Raw genomic sequence first — 18,828 nt, forward strand, 5'->3', positions numbered from 1 at the left:
GAACATGGTTTAATCAGCCTACTGTCAAATTCATTAGAGTGAGTAGAAATATTTATTTGTTTAATTTCATTAAAATTGATATATAGCCTATATATTGTTCCAAATGGTGTTGATTATACCCTACTTGCAGTAAAACAAGTCACTTTAATTGAATTTTAAAAGTAAAACAATTGGACGGTAGAACATTTTTTATATTATGTAAAGAGATGCGACTCACGTGTAGTGTTTCCTGCTCCAAGTGCATCAGAGTTCAGTTGGTTTGGGAGGGAACATCGACACGTTGATTTGTAAACTTGACTTGGTTGACATGCAAAGCGGATGTTCAGGCATGCTATCAAATCCAATGTATTTGTATAGCCCCTTTTTACACGCAAGCATGTCACAGAGGGCTTGCGTGTTTAAGCTACGAAGATAAACACGTCCATTTGAAACAGGTTAATGTTTTGTATAACACTGTTTTAAACTGAGTCTACAGCAGCTATTTCTTAAGTCTTCAAAATGTTATGAACGTCCATAGATGAAGGTTGTTTCATAACTCAGTGTGTTACAAAACAATGATTATCGGGCTTGGTTGAATAAGTACCTGCCTTTTAACAAAGTACAGTCATTCCCGGTGTTATAAAAAGGCACGTGGCCAAAACATCCTAGGAAGCTGAAAGGGAGCTTGACTTGTCAAACCTGCATGCGTAAACAAACACACTTAAATCTCTCCCTTACCCCCATACTCACACACACCACAAAAACACAAACTTATGAACACACACTCGCTCACTCAAACACACTCACTTATTCAATCGCATGGCACACATAGCCTCTTGCGCGCGCCCACACACACTGCAGATTCCTCAAATGGCATCTGGTTTTGACACCAGTAGCCTAATTGAGTCCTTTTTGACGCCGACAATTTCAAATATCTCCCAAGAATCAATCATTTCTCTATCCTGTCATGTCGACATCGCTAACTCCCTCTGTCTCATCCATAACGCAGCCTACCTTTTTTTAAATATATATTTTTCCAACCTTTCAAAAATGTTTTCTCACACGCAGTGGAAGGAGAGGAGAGGGGAAAGCAGAGAAGCCTTAAATAGATTAAAACAGATCAGAGTCCAATAGAGTATAATGCTCCTTAAGGAGGCCTACTCATCAATGATGCTCATTTTTATTTATTTATTTTTTTTGGGGGGGGGGAATATTCTTCTTGTTGCCTACCTCGCTTACGTTTGTTGTGCGTGATAGCCAGGAAATAGGCACGCAATTACAAGAAATAATATTGATCATGCCACCAAATCCAGATTTAAAAAGCCTAACGAGCCTGGTTTGAAAATTTAAGAAGGAGAAAGTACAGATGTGTGTAAAAAAATTAAGGGTTAAATGTAAAAGTTGTAAATAGTTAAGTAAAGTAGCCTACCGATACCGGAAAATCTACTTAAGTAGGCCTACAGTAGCAACGTTTTTATAGGCTACTTCTCATCTCTGCAAGCCTGGCATACTCGGTAAACTTGCTTTATGGAACAGGCCCCGGGTCTGACACAACAAACGACTGCTGCTGCAGGGTTCATGTAAAATTGAGATGACAGCTGATGAACAGCAGGCGAGTAGAACAGGTGGAGTGAAGAGATGGTTTGGATCAGGCGTGGATCAGCGGGCCTGGAGCCACTCCAATCACAGACGGGGAAGCGATCCTGGAGACGTGCGGAGGCTGAGAGATCGTCATGCTGAGATAGCAGTGGTAATGCGGTCCAACAAGTAGAACCACTGTCATTCACAATTGACGGCTTATCTATGATAGAAAGTATTTTTTCATTATCATGATTATGATCGTCCGATCGTCGAAAGAAGGAAGGTATTTGATCACCCCTATAGTCATGCATTAGTTACATTGTTCCTAGAATACGTCTTATAGCCTATAGAAGTAAGAATGTGTTGCTATGATTTTCCAAAAAGGCTGGCATCCTTTCAGGAGCGATTCTAGCATCAGACCTTTAGGGGGCTCAGCCCCCAATGACAATGTGACATGGATACAGTGCCTTGCAAAAGTGTAAACCCCCTTGCTAATAAATCACAAATTTTACTGGATAACAATGAATACTTATGCTAACTATTGAATTAATGGGAAAAAACTAAGTCCCTTTACTACCAGCATCAAATGAAACGATAATGATGTGTCAACAATAAATAAACATTGTTTAACACGTTAGTGCACTAAAACTTGTTTAAGATCATGATCATTCATAATAAAACTTTTTTTATTATTATTATTTTTAGGGGTGCTGAGATGAAATGTAGGTGTGGTTGAGCACCCCTAAAAAGAGTCTGAAATCGCCAGTGTATCCTTTACATTATGTGAGCATTGCATAGGCAACATAAACAGTCCAAAAGGCTAAATTCACAAATGTGTCAGTATTTGTTGTTAAACAAAAAGGGAGAAGAAACACAACTTTTTCCAATGTTGTGGTTGAACAATGTCGCTGCACATCCAGCTTTGAATGATTTGATGACATCCTTTTTCTGGGCAGATCCCACGGAGCCGCGCGTGCTGTAACTGCTCCAGTGACCTGAGAAGCTATAAATTCATTGGTCCAGATAGAAATCTCGCAAACACGTGTGGCTGGCAGGAGAGGCGAGCACTATAAATATACGTTTGTTGGGTGAGTAGGCTATTGTACAGCGTTGATTATTACAAGTATTATTTACAACAGAATTACATTGATTTTTGGGCCATTGGGCAGTTACTTGCATACAGTGACTTTTCTCCGGGAGGAATAGTTTTATTAAATCTTTCTCACTCGACCTGTGAGACTTTAGTGGTCAGACTGTCTCTGAAGTACTATAGCGGGGTAGTGGAGTGCATGATCCCTCTTTGATGTTTTTGTTGTTCATGCGGGTTTCGTTTTATTAGTTGGTTTGTGTTGAATAAAACATCTACTTTAATCATATATTTTGCATATAGCTTAAAATATTTAAGCTATTATCAACAACGTGTCGCCATGAGCTGAAGCGGAAGATTTTTACATTAAAAACGGAATCTATTTATCATCTGTTCGTTGTCATCACTTTATCCATTAAGTGAGTTTTTTATGGTGCAGGAGACATTCATAGGTAGGCATTATTTTTGTAAGGAAAGCGACATTTTCCGTTCATTCAGACCATTAAATATTAACAGATTTTGTTAAAAAAAATCTACAATCAATCTACGAAAATCACCATTAGCAAGGTAAGTTGCTAATTCTTCTTAATGTTATAGCCTAACTGCTATAGATTCTGGATATGTTGCCTTACTGTAACTGTATCCTTTCTAAGATATTCACACTTGGTGTAAATGTATGAATTGTGTGATTACGAGATTACAGCACAGTCTATAGGAACAAAGCCGTAGGTGCTGACACGTGCAGCGGCAAACGGTTAGCACCGGGTCGGTCCATGCGCATCTTAAGGAAGTCCTTTATTAGACCTTAAGTCATTCCCTTGCACATTCAGTCAAACTCTGACATGGCAGTTGGATGAAGCAGTTTTTCCCAAAAGCAAAACAACATCCTGTCACATGGCAAAACTGTGGATCTTCTGTTTCTTGCTCCGTTCTTCCTCCATCTCTCTTTCTCTCCATCTCTTTTTCTCCTTCTCTCTCCCCCCTCTCTCTCACCCCCTCTCTCATTCTCTCTCTCTCTCCCCTCTCATCCTCTCCCTCTCCCCCCTCTCTCCCCCTCTCTCATTCTCTCCCTCTCCCCCCCCCCCCTCTTTCATTCTCTCTGTTTCCATCTGTCTTTTTGCCTCTTGCTCCCCTTCTCACACACATTCTTTAACATATATTCTCTGAAATGTGACCAGCTGACAATGTGGCCCATCTTCAACATTCTATAAGAATGACATTCTAGAAAATCCTCTTCAATATCCTACAAGAATACATAATACATACAATACTTACATTCTTTAAGAATTCATGAAAATACATTTATACTTTCTGTACTTAGTTTCTGTTCCAGAAAGTTTCCATCAACATCAGAATCTTGTCGTCTGATCTGAAAAAGGTGAAATCTGCATGCAGGAGGATGGAGCGAGCCAATCACATCAACATTGCGATGATTGACGACCCGACCACCAATGGGATGCCAAAGTCAAAGGTCATCTTCACCGTGGACCAATCGTGGCAGCCCAAGGGTGCGGTGGTCAGTTTCCACGACATCCAGTACAAGGTGGTGGTGAAGACCGGGCCCCTCTGTAAGAGGAAGGGGACCCCACGGGAGATACTGGTGGACCTGAAGTACGCACACACACGCACGCACGCACGCATGCGCACTATGCGATGTAATCAGTGTCAGTGGTTCATATGCACAGCGCACAGTAGCGCCTGCACACGCCTGCGCAATGACATCAACCCTCTGAACACACGGGAACCTTCCATTGACTTCTAATGGACACCGGCGTTCACACACACACGTCACGTAGGCATCGCGCTGGCCTTGTGCACACGTATGTTACTGACATGTGAATAATGTGTAGATGACGTGTATCCTACACCTGACATACGCCTCAAATACGCGAGACCTATGTGAACACTAACCCTGCTGTGGTGATGTGGCGTGCACAGGCAGGTGTTGTGTGTGACTTATGAATAAGAGGCATCATGTAAAACGCTTTGGAATGCCATATATAAATGCAGTCTATATACCATATTTGATAAGGATCTTTTGGAGTCCACTAATGCAGACTTTGACCCCCTTTATGATGTTTGCTCATGGTGGTACAGATTCTTTATTCCATTTATCGAGCTCTCCATCATCTGTTCAGAAGACAGTGAGATCGATAACAGGGGAGAGGGTGTGTCTGTCTGTCCGTACAGATCTGAGCTTGAGTGTTTATGTTTAAGCCATTCTCTCTGAACTGTAATCCAGTAAAGGTTTGTCAAACATTTGTAATAATCCCTAGACAAAGTAAACGGCTATCATGAAGGCTGAAACGAGCGTCAAGCGTAAAGGCAAGTCCTTGGCTCGCTGTAGATGAACCCAGGCTCGCTGTAGATAAACCCAGGCTCACTGTAGATGAACCCAGGCTTGCTGTAGATGAACCCAGGCTCGCTGTAGATGAACCCAGGCTCGCTGTAGATGAACCCAGGCTCACTGTAGATGAACCCAGGCTTGCTGTAGATGAACCCAGGCTCGCTGTAGATGAACCCAGGCTCGCTGTAGATGAACCCAGGCTCGCTGTAGATGAACCCAGGCTTGCTGTAGATGAACCCAGGCTCGCTGTAGATGAACCCAGGCTCGCTGTAGATGAACCCAGGCTTGCTGTAGATGAACCCAGGCTCGCTGTAGATGAACCCAGGCTCGCTGTAGATGAACCCAGGCTCGCTGTAGATGAACCCAGGCTCACTGTAGATGAACCCAGGCTTGCTGTAGATAAACCCAGGCTCACTGTAGATGAACCCAGACTCGCTGTAGATGAACCCAGACTCGCTGTAGATGAACCCAGGCTCACTGTAGGTGAACCCAGGCTCACTGTAGGTGAACCCAGGCTCCACATTCTGACCTAGTCTGATAATGAGGCCTGCTTCGCTGGCCGCGATAAATTAAATTATCGCATGCATAAAACACATTTTTTCTCTCAATTAAATTAGTGTTAAATAGACTTGACATGTCCCATGGAGAAATGGCATCATTTCAACCCCCCCCCCCACTTGCTCTGAACTAGTGTTAATTATATGATATTAATCATGGATTCTTGCATATAATCTCCCTGATACACCTGACAGCCAGGGAAAAGAATTAAACGACCTCACGTGACACAGGGACACAAAGCTGAGCTGTTTTTAGTTTTAGATACTTTTTTTTTTACAGACCTTTTGATTCCATTGTGTAACTGTTCCTTTGTACAAATACAGTTCTTCCTCCAGCCTAGAATATTTTCACCGTCTGTATGTGAAGCCCAGACGTGTTTAGAAACTTGACTGCTGCTTATCGAGTATCAATTAGCTAAACGCCTGATATACATGTTAAAGTGTCAATACTTAATGTTCACAAACCACCTCAAACCTCCGCCTTGATAAACTATCATTTATAATCACTCATGCGTAACTAGTTGAATAACATGATGCGTAACATCTGACGTGTTGAGCCTGCAGACCTGCTGGGACACTGGAAGGCTTGTCTGTGTTCACAGTTGAACACCCAGCTGTCGACACTTTCCAACCCAGACAAGAGTGACTGGATGATGGCTTTAATTGTCTTGCGTTATCGAGTCTTGTTACACGACTCATGGTACCTTGCGAAAAGTAACCTAAACTTTCTTAGACTTACCTAAGGTACTAATGCTGACTAATGCTCGCTGATATCGCATCGTCGCTAACGTGTGCTGACGTTGTGAATGTGTGTGTGTGTGAGAGACGCCTGTGTGACAGAGAGACGGAGGGAGAGCAGGGAAAGGAAATGCAGCAAATAACAAATACGCTGCGTGTATTAGATAGCGTTAAAAAATATATAAAACGAAACGCAATTCTGTGGCGCACCGCCACAAATTAGTCTATGTTTGGGAAACACTGGGCCTCCATATCCATCCTGCCAGGTGCTCAGTTACAGATCAGGTTTAGAACGACTAAGAGTTCCATACATTTGCTTCAGAATTGGATTTAAAACCAGATAATAAAATGTCAGATTCTGTGTTTCAGTGGGATGATGAGACCTGGTCTGAATGCTATTCTGGGGCCGACTGGCAGTGGGAAGTCATCGTAAGTGTTCATCTTCAGATCTAGAACACCAAGATCAGGCTGTTCAGATCTAGAACACCTGGATCAGGCTGTACTAGTCACATGACCCTAACCCTGTAGTCCTGATGTGAAGTGTTCTTCATCCTAACGTTATCCTGATGTGCTGTTGAAGGTTCCTTGATGTTCTGGCAGCGCGTAAGGACCCGTCTGGTCTGTCTGGAGAAGTGCTGATCAACGGAGCACCCCAGCCCCCCAACTATAAGTGTCTCTCTGGCTACGTGGTCCAGGTACTGATGAAGCTTCATCTGCTACACCCCAGCTCTGTCACCCCTGACCCCAGCCCTGTGACCCCTGACCCCAGCCCTGTCACCCCTGACCCCAGCTCTGTCACCCCTGACCCAGCCCTGTCACCCCTGACCCCAACCCTGTCACCCCTGCCCTGTATCCCTACCTGCAGGATGATGTGGTGATGGGGACGCTGACTGTGAGAGAGAACCTGCGCTTCTCTGCAGAGCTGCGTCTCCCCAGCAGTGTGAGGAGGGAGGAGAAGGAGGCCAGGGTCAACCACCTGGTGAAGGAGCTGGGGCTGACCAAGGTGGCCGACGCTAAGGTGAGGGGGGGAGATGGACAACTAGGTAGATGGAGTTGTGACAGCAACAGCAACGTATTTACTCCCTCTCCTCCCTTCTCCTCTCCTCCCTTCTCCCTCTCCTGTGTCCCCTTCCTCTCCTCCCTTCTCCTCTCCTCCCTTCTCCCTCTCCTCCCTTCTCCCTCTCCTCCCTTCTCCCTCTCCTCCCTTCTCCTCTCCTCCCTTCTCCCCTCCTCCCTTCTCCCTCTCCTCCCTTCTCCCCTCCTCCCTTCTCCCTCTCCTCCCTTCTCCTCTCCTCCCTTCTCCCTCTCCTCCCTTCTCCCTCTCCTCCCTTCTCCTCTCCTCCCTTCTCCTCTCCTCCCTTCTCCCCTTCTCCCTTCTCCCCTCCTCCCTTCTCCCCTCCTCCCTTCTCCTCTCCTCCCTTCTCCTCTCCTCCCTTCTCCCTCTCCTCCCTTCTCCCCTCCTCCCTTCTCCTCTCCTCCCTTCTCCCTCTCCTCCCTTCTCCCCTCCTCCCTTCTCCTCTCCCTCTCCTCCCTTCTCCCTCTCCTCCCTTCTCCCTCTCCTCCCTTCTCCCTCTCCTCCCTTCTCCTCTCCTCCCTTCTCCTCTCCTCCCTTCTCCCCTCCTCCCTTCTCCCTCTCCTCCCTTCTCCCTCTCCTCCCTTCTCCTCTCCTCCCTTCTCCTCTCCTCCCTTCTCCTCTCCTCCCTTCTCCCTCTCCTCCCTTCTCCCTCTTCTCCCCTCCTCCCTTCTCCTCTCCTCCCTTCTCCCCTTCTCCCTCTCCTCCCTTCTCCCTCTCCTCCCTTCTCCCCTCCTCCCTTCTCCCTCTCCTCCCTTCTCCCTCTCCTCCCTTCTCCCCTCCTCCCTTCTCCTCTCCTCCCTTCTCCCTCTCCTCCCTTCTCCCCTCCTCCCTTCTCCCTCTCATCCCTTCTCCCTCCTCCTCCCTTCTCCCCTCCTCCCTTCTCCTCTCCTCCCTTCTCCCTCTCCTCCCTTCTCCCTCTCCTCCCTTCTCCCTCTCCTCCCTTCTCCCCTCCTCCCTTCTCCCCTCCTCCCTTCTCCTCTCCTCCCTTCTCCCTCTCCTCCCTTCTCCCTCTCCTCCCTTCTCCCTCTCCCTCCCTTCTCCCCTCCTCCCTTCTCCCCTCCTCCCTTCTCCTCTCCTCCCTTCTCCCTCTCCTCCCTTCTCCCTCTCCTCCCTTCTCCCTCTCCTCCCTTCTCCCCTCCTCCCTTCTCCCTCTCCTCCCTTCTCCCTCTCCTCCCTTCTCCCCTCCTCCCTTCTCCTCTCCTCCCTTCTCCCTCTCCTCCCTTCTCCCCTCCTCCCCTCTCCCCTCTCCTCCCTTCTCCCTCTCCTCCCTTCTCCCCTCCTCCCTTCTCCCCTCCTCCCTTCTCCCCTCCTCCCTTCTCCCTCTCCTCCCTTCTCCCTCTCCTCCCTTCTCCCTCTCCTCCCTTCTCCCCTCCTCCCTTCTCCTCTCCTCCCTTCTCCCTCTCCTCCCTTCTCCCTCTCCTCCCTTCTCCCTCTCCTCCCTTCTCCCTCTCCTCCCTTCTCCTCTCCTCCCTTCTCCCTCTCCTCCCTTCTCCTCTCCTCCCTTCTCCTCTCCTCCCTTCTCCCTCTCCTCCCTTCTCCTCTCCTCCCTTCTCCTCTCCTCCCTTCTCCTCTCCTCCCTTCTCCTCTCCTCCCTTCTCCCTCTCCTCCCTTCTCCCTCTTCTCCCCTCCTCCCTTCTCCTCCTCCTCCCTTCTCCCCTTCTCCCTCTCCTCCCTTCTCCCTCTCCTCCCTTCTCCTCTCCTCCCTTCTCCTCTCCTCCCTTCTCCTCTCCTCCCCTTCTCCCCTCCTCCCTCTCCTCCCTTCTCCCTCTCCTCCCTTCTCCTCTCCTCCCTTCTCCCTCTCTCCTCCCTTCTCCCTCTTCTCCCCTCCTCCCTTCTCCTCTCCCTCCCTTCTCCCCTTCTCCCTCTCCTCCCTTCTCCCTCTCCTCCCTTCTCCTTTCCTCCCTTCTCCTCTCCTCCCTTCTCCTCCTCCTCCCTTCTCCCCTTCTCCCCTTCTCCCTCTTCCTCCCTTCTCCCCTTCTCCCTTCTCCTCTCCTCCCTTCTCCTCTCCTCCCTTCTCCCTCTCCTCCCTTCTCCTCTCCTCCCTTCTCCCTCTCCTCCCTTCTCCCTCTCCTCCCTTCTCCCTCCTCCCTCCTCCCTTCTCCCTCTCCTCCCTTCTCCCCTCCTCCCTTCTCCTCTCCTCCCTTCTCCCTCTCCTCCCTTCTCCCCTCCTCCCTTCTCCCTCTCCTCCCTTCTCCCCTCCTCCCTTCTCCCCTCCTCCCTTCTCCTCTCCTCCCTTCTCCCTCTCCTCCATTCTCCCCTCCTCCCTTCTCCCCTCCTCCCTTCTCCCTCTCCTCCCTTCTCCCTCTCCTCCCTTCTCCCTCTCCTCCCTTCTCCCTCTCCTCCCTTCTCCTCTCCTCCCTTCTCCTCTCCTCCCTTCTCCTCTCCTCCCTTCTCCCTCTCCTCCCTTCTCCTCTCCTCCCTTCTCCTCTCCTCCCTTCTCCCTCTCCTCCCTTCTCCCTCTTCTCCCCTCCTCCCTTCTCCTCTCCTCCCTTCTCCCCTTCTCCCTCTCCTCCCTTCTCCCTCTCCTCCCTTCTCCTCTCCTCCCTTCTCCTCTCCTCCCTTCTCCTCTCCTCCCTTCTCCCTCTCCTCCCTTCTCCTCTCCTCCCTTCTCCTCTCCTCTCCTCCCTTCTCCTCTCCTCCCTTCTCCCCTCCTCCCTTCTCCTCTCCTCCCTTCTCCCTCTCCTCCCTTCTCCCCTCCTCCAGGTGGGGACCCAGCTGATCAGGGGGATCTCAGGGGGGGAGAGGAAGAGGACCAACATCGGTATGGAGCTGATCATAGACCCGTCCGTGCTGTTCCTGGACGAGCCCACCACCGGCCTGGACGCCAGCACCGCCAACTCTGTCCTGCTGCTGCTGAAGAGGTGGGGGATGTAGTCCTTCAGGGTGGCCATGTAGTGTGCTCCTGTATGCAGCCTCCTAGCATGTCTCCTGTATTCCTTACTGATTTCCTTCCTCCTCTCTGGGGGCGGGGGGAAAATCAATTCACATTTGAATCGTAATTTAGTCTTCTAGCGATTCACATCGATTCACAAATGAAAAAAACGTTTTGTAATTTTTGTAATGTCATTTTTTTCTATATATATATATATATATATAAGTATATATATTGGGGGGTCAAATCGTGACCCCAAGAATCCAATCGTGAGGTACCATAATATTCCTATCCCTGCTTCTTTCCCTTACTTTCTTTCTCCTTTCTGCTGCTTTATCTAAAGTTGATGCCAGTATGGTAAAACACAAGGCCCCTTTAGTTCTCAATGGCCCTCCTTCCCTCCTTCTCCTCAGTCCTCCTCATCCTCCTCCTGGTAATGTCAGGTTATTCAAGTTCAAGTCTTTTATTTGTCAGGTACACAGAACAACACAAGGTCAGACTGAGCACTGAAATTCTTAAGACAAGACAACGCAAGCACCTGGCATAACATAACATATAAGTACACAGAACATAATTTACATCCATGCTGAACTTAAATAAGTGAAACTTCCTAAATATACAGATAGCAATAAATAATTGACTATACTTACCCTAATACTAAAACTTCCTAAATTACAGATAACAATAAATAGTACACTATACTAACCCTAAATGTACATAAAACCTATTTCAACCCTTCAAGTGGAGTACAGTACAATAGTGCAAAAATGCAGATCAGTGACTATGTCAATGACCATACAGGAGCCTGGTGGCGAGGTACAGTAGTGCAATGTTACTGATAGAGCAACCAGTAGCTGAAAGTGACAGTATTTAAGGGGTTAGTGTGCAGTAAATCAGTGGTGAATCAGGTTATGAAGCAGAGCTGTGCTTCACTGTGCTTCATCAGCTCACTAACATATCGTCGGTCTCCTCGGATTCGCTGCTTCCTCCTTTAGAATGGCCAATCAAGGGCGCACCATCATCATGTCCATCCACCAACCACGTTACTCCATCTACCGGCTGTTTGACACCCTCACCCTATTGGTCAGCGGGAAAATGGTGTACCATGGACCGGGGAAGAACGCTCTCGACTACTTTGCTGACATAGGTAGCTTTTATTTACCTCTCTCTGTGTCTCTCTCTGTGTCTCTGTCTCTCTCACCAAATATACTAACTGTATATCAATATAAAAGTTACATTTGTTATTGCTTTTAAAATAGTGTATATACATGTACATATACATATATATGTGTGTATATATAATTAATACAAATCAATGTATTGTAAATGACTGCATGTACTGCTGTTTTACATGGTGTGTGTGGTTTCCCAGGTTACACTTGCGAGCCCCACAACAACCCAGCAGACTTCTTTCTGGATGTTATTAACGGAGACTCTACCGGCAACGCCATGAACAAGATGCAGAGCTCAGACGGTAACTCACACACACTCTCACAAACACACACACACACTCACACTCACACACACTCTCACAAACACACACACACTCACTCACATTACTCAGACAGTAGCACTCACACACACACTCTCACAAACACACACTCACACACACTCTCACAAACACACACACACACACATTACTCAGACGGTAACACACACACACACACACACTGCCAATCCACCATATAAAATTCCACTTGATCCATGAAAAGCTCAACTTATGATATTCTTCTGTACAGAACTTCTCCTGATGTAATCATATTTAATGCTGAACCTGTGGGCACCAAAGCTATTTCCTAGAGCCTCAGTCTGTGATGATTGTCACCAAACTAGCTAGATTAGCTCTCACTTTAAATGCATACAATTATATGTAGTTACTACCCTGGATCTTCTCTCTCTCTCTGCCTCTCTCTTTCTCCTCCCCCATCACTTCTCTCTCCCTCCCTGTTTGGCCAAAACCCCTCCAGACCTAATCCATCTGGCCCGGGGGCAGAAGTTGTTTGTATTAGAGCGTGAAAACTCTGATGGCTTTAGCATGATTAACTCTACACAGACTACAGGGTCGAAACTACATATACCCAAGGGTTAAACCTCTGGGGGGGGAAACACACAATCATTTACTTTAACATCGCCCTGCTCCAAGTATTAAAATCTCCCAAAGATGTGATTTACATGTATTGTCGGACTCACTAACCTACCCTCCCTTCTCTCTCTGTCTCTCTCTATCTCTCTCTATCTCTGTCTCTCCTAATCCCTCTCCCCCTCTCCTCCTCCCTGTACAGAAATCGACCTGGACGAGCTGATGAGCTCTCGCCAGCGCATTGAGGAGCACCTGGTGGAGCGGTACCGCAGCAGCCCGTCCTGCCGGGAGACCCTGGCCCAGCTGGAGCTTCTGGTCCAGGGGAGGGGGCAGGGCGTGCGGCCCAAGGCCAGGACTATCACCTACAACTGCTCCTTCTTCCACCAGCTGCACTGGGTCCTGAAGAGAACCTTCAAGAACCTGCTGCTGAACCCACAGACCTCCGTGGCACAGGTGGGGTGGAGGTGGTGGACGCCCATACACACACACACACACACACTGACACACACACTGACACACACACACACACTGACACACACACACACACACTGACACACACACACACTGACACACACACACTGACACACACACTGACACACACACACACACTGACACACACACTGACACACACACACACACTGACACACACACACACACTGAACACACTGCCTCGTCTTAAGGAGCATCTAACACACACACACTGCCTCGTCTTAAGGAGCATCTAACACACACACACTGCCTAGTCTTAAGGAGAATCTAACACACACACACACTGCCTAGTCTTAAGGAGAATCTAATTCCTTTGTGTTCAAGGTTAAACCCTTCAGACGTGTTGAACCAATATAACCTCTAACACCTTCAAACCCCCTGCTCCACACACACACACACACACCCGCCAGCCAGCCAAGCATGGAGGGGAGGAGGGGAGGAGGGGAGGAGGGCGCATGTCTGATAACCTTATGACAAGACTTAGCCCTCACCCCACACACACACCAAAGCATCTCACTTGGACATAATAGGAGTCTTAATTTGTGTCCTCTCTCTCTCTCGCCCTCCTAACAAATCACTCAGCTCTGACCCGGGGCTGGGCACAGTGCTGGTGAGAAGGGGTTAGGGAAGGGGACATCAGAGATCAGTCACTTTAAGAGCTGTTAGCAGCTAATCTGACCCATATGAATGGGCCTGGCTTTAGTCTGGAAGCTGCTTTGGTGGCTGTTGTGACCCCAGTCTCAGCCAGTTGGCCTGCGATCTGAACTGATATCATATCTGTTCCTGATCCGGCTGGGCCTAAAGTTGACACACTGTCACATGATCCCCCTGTGACGTGAGGGGTGGAGGGAGGGAGAGGTATAGGGGGTAAGGGGTGGAGGGGGTGAGGGGTGGAGGGGGTGAGGGGTGGAGGGGGTGAGGGGTGGAGGGAGGGAGAGGTATAGGGGGTGAGGGGTGGAGGGGGTGAGGGGTGGAGGGGGTGAGGGGTGGAGGGAGGGAGAGGTATAGGGGGTGAGGGGTGGAGGGAGGGAGAGGTATAGGGGGTGAGGGGTGGAGGGAGGGAGAGGTATAGGGGGTGAGGAGTGGAGGGGGTGAGGGGTGGAGGGAGGGAGAGGTATAGGGGGTGAGGGGTGGAGGTGTAGAGGGAGAAGTATAGGGGGTGAGGGGTGGAGGTATGGAGGGGCAGGAGGGTGTGAAGCAAGGCTCAACCTTATTAGCTTATTCCTTCACCCTGGGAACTGTGCTGGTGCTGCTCAGGTCTGTCACAACCTGTAAACCATCAGGATTAAACCCTGCCTCGAGCCTGCCTCTCTCTCTCTCTCTCTCTCTCTCTCTCTCTCTCTCTCTCTCTCTCTCTCTCTCTCTCTGTCTCCCTCTCTCTGTGTCTCTTTCTCTCTGCCTTGATAATACAGCTTTTCTTTCTTTCTGGAACAGGAACAGAGCGGCTTCCTTCCAGAGGATAAATAATGTTCTACTCTTTCTGTTCTCTCTCTCTCTCTCTCTCTCTCTCTCCCTGGCCCTCCCTCTCTCTCTATGTCTCTCTCTTTATCTCTCTCTCTGTGTCCAGGGTTCAGAGTATAGAAGACAGTGTGTCAGAGTTCAGTCTGTCCTTCCCTCCCTGACAGACCCTTAGTCACCCTTCTCCAGAGAGGCCACAGAGAGATTAGTTTACAATAAAGCGAAATCTTGAAAGCTTTGATCAGAACACCGTCATGTGATGGAAGTTTCCAAGCATGTTGTCCTACAGCTCAGTACTTCCTGTAGTTCTCCACACTTCCTGTAGTTCTCCACACTTCCTGTAGTTCTCCACACTTCCTGTAGTTCTCCACACTTCCTGTAGTTCAGGTTGGAGATTTTCAAAAATGAATTTTGACCTCATAGCTGATCTGATCTTTCAATCAGTCGATTAACTTTATTACATCCAGCTTCACAGGTATATACAGAGTAAAGTGGATTATCCCGACAGCACAGGTGAAGCTAACATGAGATAGACAAAAAAAACTAAATATTACAGGTCTGATATATGTGTGTGTGTGTTACTCAGCTGGGTGTCACTATATTCCTGGCTCTCATCGTGGGCGCCATCTTCTTCAGGGTGAAAGAGGACCAGAGCGGGATCCAGAACAGGTGAGCAACCACGTCACAGAGAGAGAGGGAGAGAGAGGGAGAAGAGAGGGGAGGAAAGAGAGGGAGAGAGAGGGAGAAGAGAGGGGAGGAAAGAGAGAGAGAGGGAGAAGAGAGGGGAGGAAAGAGAGGGAGAGAGAGGGAGAAGAGAGTGGAGGAAAGAGAGAGAGAGGGAGAAGAGAGGGGAGGAAAGAGAGAGAGAGGGAGAAGAGAGGGGAGGAAAGAGAGAGAGAGGGAGAAGAGAGGGGAGGGAAAGAGAGAGAGAGGGAGAAGAGAGGGGAGGAAAGAGAGAGAGAGGGAGAAGAGAGGGGAGGAAAGAGAGAGAGAGGGAGAAGACAGGGGAGGAAAGAGAGAGAGGGAAAGTGACTGTGTGTGTAGTGAGCAGCAGGACTGACTGTGTCTTCATTAGGATGGGAGCTCTGTTCTTCATCACCACCAACCAGTGCTTCAGCACGCTGTCCGCAGCAGAGCTGTTCATCACAGAGAGGAAGCTGTTTGTGTAGGTGACACACACTCATGTTTATCTTACTATCTTTGTGAGGACCTACCATTGACTTCTATTCAAGTTGTGTTCTCTCTAACCCTTAACCCCTAACCTTATCCTCTAACCTTAGACACAAAATTGTTTTACTATAGTAAAATAATCCCACACACAAACACACAGGCTGATTGGTGGTTTTATTGATCTGCAGTCATGAGTACATCAGTGGGTACTACCGCGTGTCAGTCTACTTCCTGTCTAAGATCCTCTCTGACATCATCACCCTGCGCACCATCCCTGCTGTCATCTTCAGCTGCATCATCTACTTCATGATTGGTGAGCTGTGTCACATGACCCGTGTCACATGACCCGTGTCACATGATGAGGCAGTGACTGTATAAGAATCTGAGTTGCAAAGTAGATTGAAGATGGTTGATTTAGGTGTGTGTGTTCTCAGGGCTGCAGAAAACCGCGGCAGCCTTCTTCATCTTCACTTTCACAGTCATCATGGTAGCGTTCACGGCCACAGCCATGACGATGGCCATCTCAGCCGACCAGAACGTGGTCGCCGTGGCGAACATCTTCATGACCATCAGCTTTGTCTTCATGATGGTGAGGTCATCAGCACGTCTGGGTCAGAGATGTTTAACCTTTCAGCACTCTGTACCTTAAAGCACTCTGTACCTTTCAGCACTCTGTACCTTTCAGCACTCTGTACCTTTCAGCACTCTGTACCTTTCAGCACTCTGTACCTTTCAGCACTCTGTACCTTTCAGCACTTTGGAACTTTAAACACTTTGGAACTGTGTTTTGAAAAGTGCAAATAGTTTATTATTATTATTATTATTAACACACCCACGCTAATGTTCAACAAACATGTGTCCTCCCAGAGAAGATTCTGGACTGACACTAGAGACAAACATTTACAGGTTTTGTATTTTCATTCATTTAGCAGACGCTGTTATATAAAGAAATGTACAAATCGTGTCATATAGAGAGACCGCAGGAGATCAAGGATCAGAAGTGATGAGTTCTAACAGTGTGTACCTGGTATGTAGCTGAAACTGGATCATTTGAAGGTGTTGTTGTGTTTTGTTCAGATATTCTCGGGGTTGCTGGTGAACCTGACCAGCATCATGGACTGGCTGGCCTGGTTGAAATACTTCAGTATCCCTCGTTACGGACTCACTGTGAGCATACACCCTCAGGCACTCTCTTAGACACACTCATGCACGCATACACACATACACTCACACACACTCACACACACACTCACACACACTCACACACACACACACACACACATTCTCTCAGAAACTCTCTCATACTTATGCACACACACCCTCACATACTCTCTTTCACACACACCCTCACACGGCTGGGTGATATATCGAATGTTAGCGATAATATCGCAATAATGTTAACAACAATGTAAAAAAAAAAAAATGTTTTTGCAGGTCCTTGTGTTGCTTGTGTTTTAAGATCACCGTCTGTCTCCTCTGTGTTCACACACAGACACACACACACACAAACAGACACACACACACAGACGCACACACAGACAACCGTTTGTGACAAACTGAAAATGGCACTCTCACAGGCACTCTCCTCTGCTCTCTTTTTGTCCTGTCACATAAGGACCTCTGCATGAATTGTTCCATTTTGTCAAGTTGCAAGTACCATGTTTTGGTAACTGCTTACATTTGCACTACACATTTTGTAATTTGTAACAATAGCTGTTCTATCTTCATTGTTTTTGTTGTTTTCTAATGGGGGCAAAAGAAGATCCTTTTTAAAAAAAAAATATTTACATGCAAATGCAAACATATTGAGATATATATCGAATATCGTACATTTTTGGACAATAGCGAGATAACAAAATATATATATATTGCCCAGCCCTGCCTCACAAACACTTCTGATCTGATTGCATGTCTGACCTGTCGTTATTTGCAGGCGCTGGAGATCAATGAGTTTGTGGGTTTGAGCTTCTGTAACCACCTCGCTGCCCTGAACACGACCGTGTTCTCCGGCACCTCCAACTGCACCATGAGCACGCCTGGGATCACGTGAGTCCTGCATCCCTCTGTGCCCTCTGCTGCCCTCTGCTGCCCTCTACTGCCCTCTACTGCCCTCTGCTGCCCCCTGTGCCCTCTGCTGCCCCCTGTGCCCTCTGTTGCCCCCTGCTGCCCCCTGTGCCCTCTGCTGCCCCCTGCTGGGGGGCAAATCAATTCTGCTTAAGGCTCCATAAAGGCTTGGGCCGGCCCTGGTTGAACACCTTAGTAGAGCTGATGAAATACTCCTTAGAGTCCTCACTGAAGGTTGAAGGGACCCTGCTAAATGCTAGTTTCTCTCAGAGAGACGACAGCTTCAGAGTTTACAGCAGGCTACACTCTGCAGGCTGCAGGCACATCCTTTATTCATCCGTGTTTGATGCTGACCCAGGAAACTCTTGGCCTGGCCCTAAATAAATACACATCACTCTTCTGTACAGCACTACTTGGGATATCTGTGGTATAAATTGACTTTTTTGTGATCTTTGCATTTGATATATGATCATCGTTGTTGCACTGTCATGTGAACACATACCGTTCCTTGGCATTACCTGCTGTAATCCTGGTGGAACAGCAGACTCTGCTGTAGTCCTGGTGGAACAGCAGACTCTGCTGTAGTCCTGGTGGAACAGCAGCATTCTTACCGCTCAAACATCCAGTTTCACTGGACAAGCTATGGGTTTGGAAGGACTGAAGGGTGGGTTACCAGGTTTGTACTCTACAGCTGTAGTGACTCACATGTTGAGATGCTCTGGAGGGAGGGACCGATGACAGATGGACACAGACCTGGCCACCCACCCCTGTCTGACTCACCTGTTGACTGGCTGTGTGCTTGTAGGTGCACAGGTGAGCAGCACCTGCAGTACCTGGGGATCGGCTACACCAACTGGGACCTCTGGCAAAACCATGTTGCCATGGCAATTATGACCATCCTCTTCCTCCTCATCGCCTATCTCAAACTGCGCTTCATCAAGAAGTTCACCTGAGTTCACCTCAGATTGAGTCGGTTCAACAAAAAAGTTCATGTTGACAATTTCACCGGATAAGTTTTAACCTTCAAATGCCAGTAGGAGAGCTGTACTTCAGCTGTTAATCTACTTCCTGTTTAACTTCAGAGTGGACCGGTGGTTTGCACTGGTGTTTTACAAATACTCATCTGATCTCAGAGCTGCAGAATTCTTCATTTGAAGTATTGGGACTTCTGTTTACTGTTTATTTCAGTCACTGATGTTTCAGTCACTGATGTTTCTTCTTATAAACATTATAATTTGCCATCCTTACCTTTAAAGAGTTACTTAGTTTGTAGTTTTATTGGGGATTTAATTGGGATTTGCACAGATTTTCTGATTACACAAAAGTTGAGT

The 18,828-nt window shown here is 47.9% G+C and overlaps 1 protein-coding gene across 4 annotated transcripts in view; it reads left to right on the plus strand.

Annotated features, from left to right (window-relative positions):
• The first annotated feature begins 1,444 nt into the window (after positions 1 to 1,444).
• Positions 1,445 to 18,828, plus strand: part of abcg2d (ATP binding cassette subfamily G member 2 (JR blood group)) — a 17,499-nt gene continuing 115 nt past the window's right edge. Inside the window, exons 1-16 of one of the 4 annotated variants that reach the window (XM_084687495.1) lie at positions 1,445 to 3,214; positions 3,969 to 4,258; positions 6,659 to 6,718; positions 6,870 to 6,984; positions 7,155 to 7,307; positions 10,068 to 10,225; positions 11,232 to 11,383; positions 11,609 to 11,710; positions 12,519 to 12,769; positions 14,850 to 14,932; positions 15,339 to 15,428; positions 15,622 to 15,746; positions 15,868 to 16,022; positions 16,511 to 16,600; positions 17,367 to 17,479; positions 18,303 to 18,828. The exon at positions 18,303 to 18,828 is cut by the window's right edge and continues 115 nt beyond it. In XM_084687495.1, the coding sequence (XP_084543621.1) occupies positions 4,047 to 4,258; positions 6,659 to 6,718; positions 6,870 to 6,984; positions 7,155 to 7,307; positions 10,068 to 10,225; positions 11,232 to 11,383; positions 11,609 to 11,710; positions 12,519 to 12,769; positions 14,850 to 14,932; positions 15,339 to 15,428; positions 15,622 to 15,746; positions 15,868 to 16,022; positions 16,511 to 16,600; positions 17,367 to 17,479; positions 18,303 to 18,450 (2,007 nt within the window). In that variant the 5' untranslated portion in view covers positions 1,445 to 3,214; positions 3,969 to 4,046 and the 3' untranslated portion in view covers positions 18,451 to 18,828. The remainder of the gene's footprint in view (positions 3,215 to 3,968; positions 4,259 to 6,658; positions 6,719 to 6,869; positions 6,985 to 7,154; positions 7,308 to 10,067; positions 10,226 to 11,231; positions 11,384 to 11,608; positions 11,711 to 12,518; positions 12,770 to 14,849; positions 14,933 to 15,338; positions 15,429 to 15,621; positions 15,747 to 15,867; positions 16,023 to 16,510; positions 16,601 to 17,366; positions 17,480 to 18,302) is intronic. The other 3 variants (XM_084687494.1, XM_084687496.1, XM_084687497.1) reach the window with 3 other exon arrangements.

This window comes from Hypomesus nipponensis, chromosome 22, assembly GCF_054491055.1.
Source record: "Hypomesus nipponensis isolate SF chromosome 22, ASM5449105v1, whole genome shotgun sequence".
In the NCBI taxonomy this organism is placed as follows: domain Eukaryota; kingdom Metazoa; phylum Chordata; class Actinopteri; order Osmeriformes; family Osmeridae; genus Hypomesus; species Hypomesus nipponensis.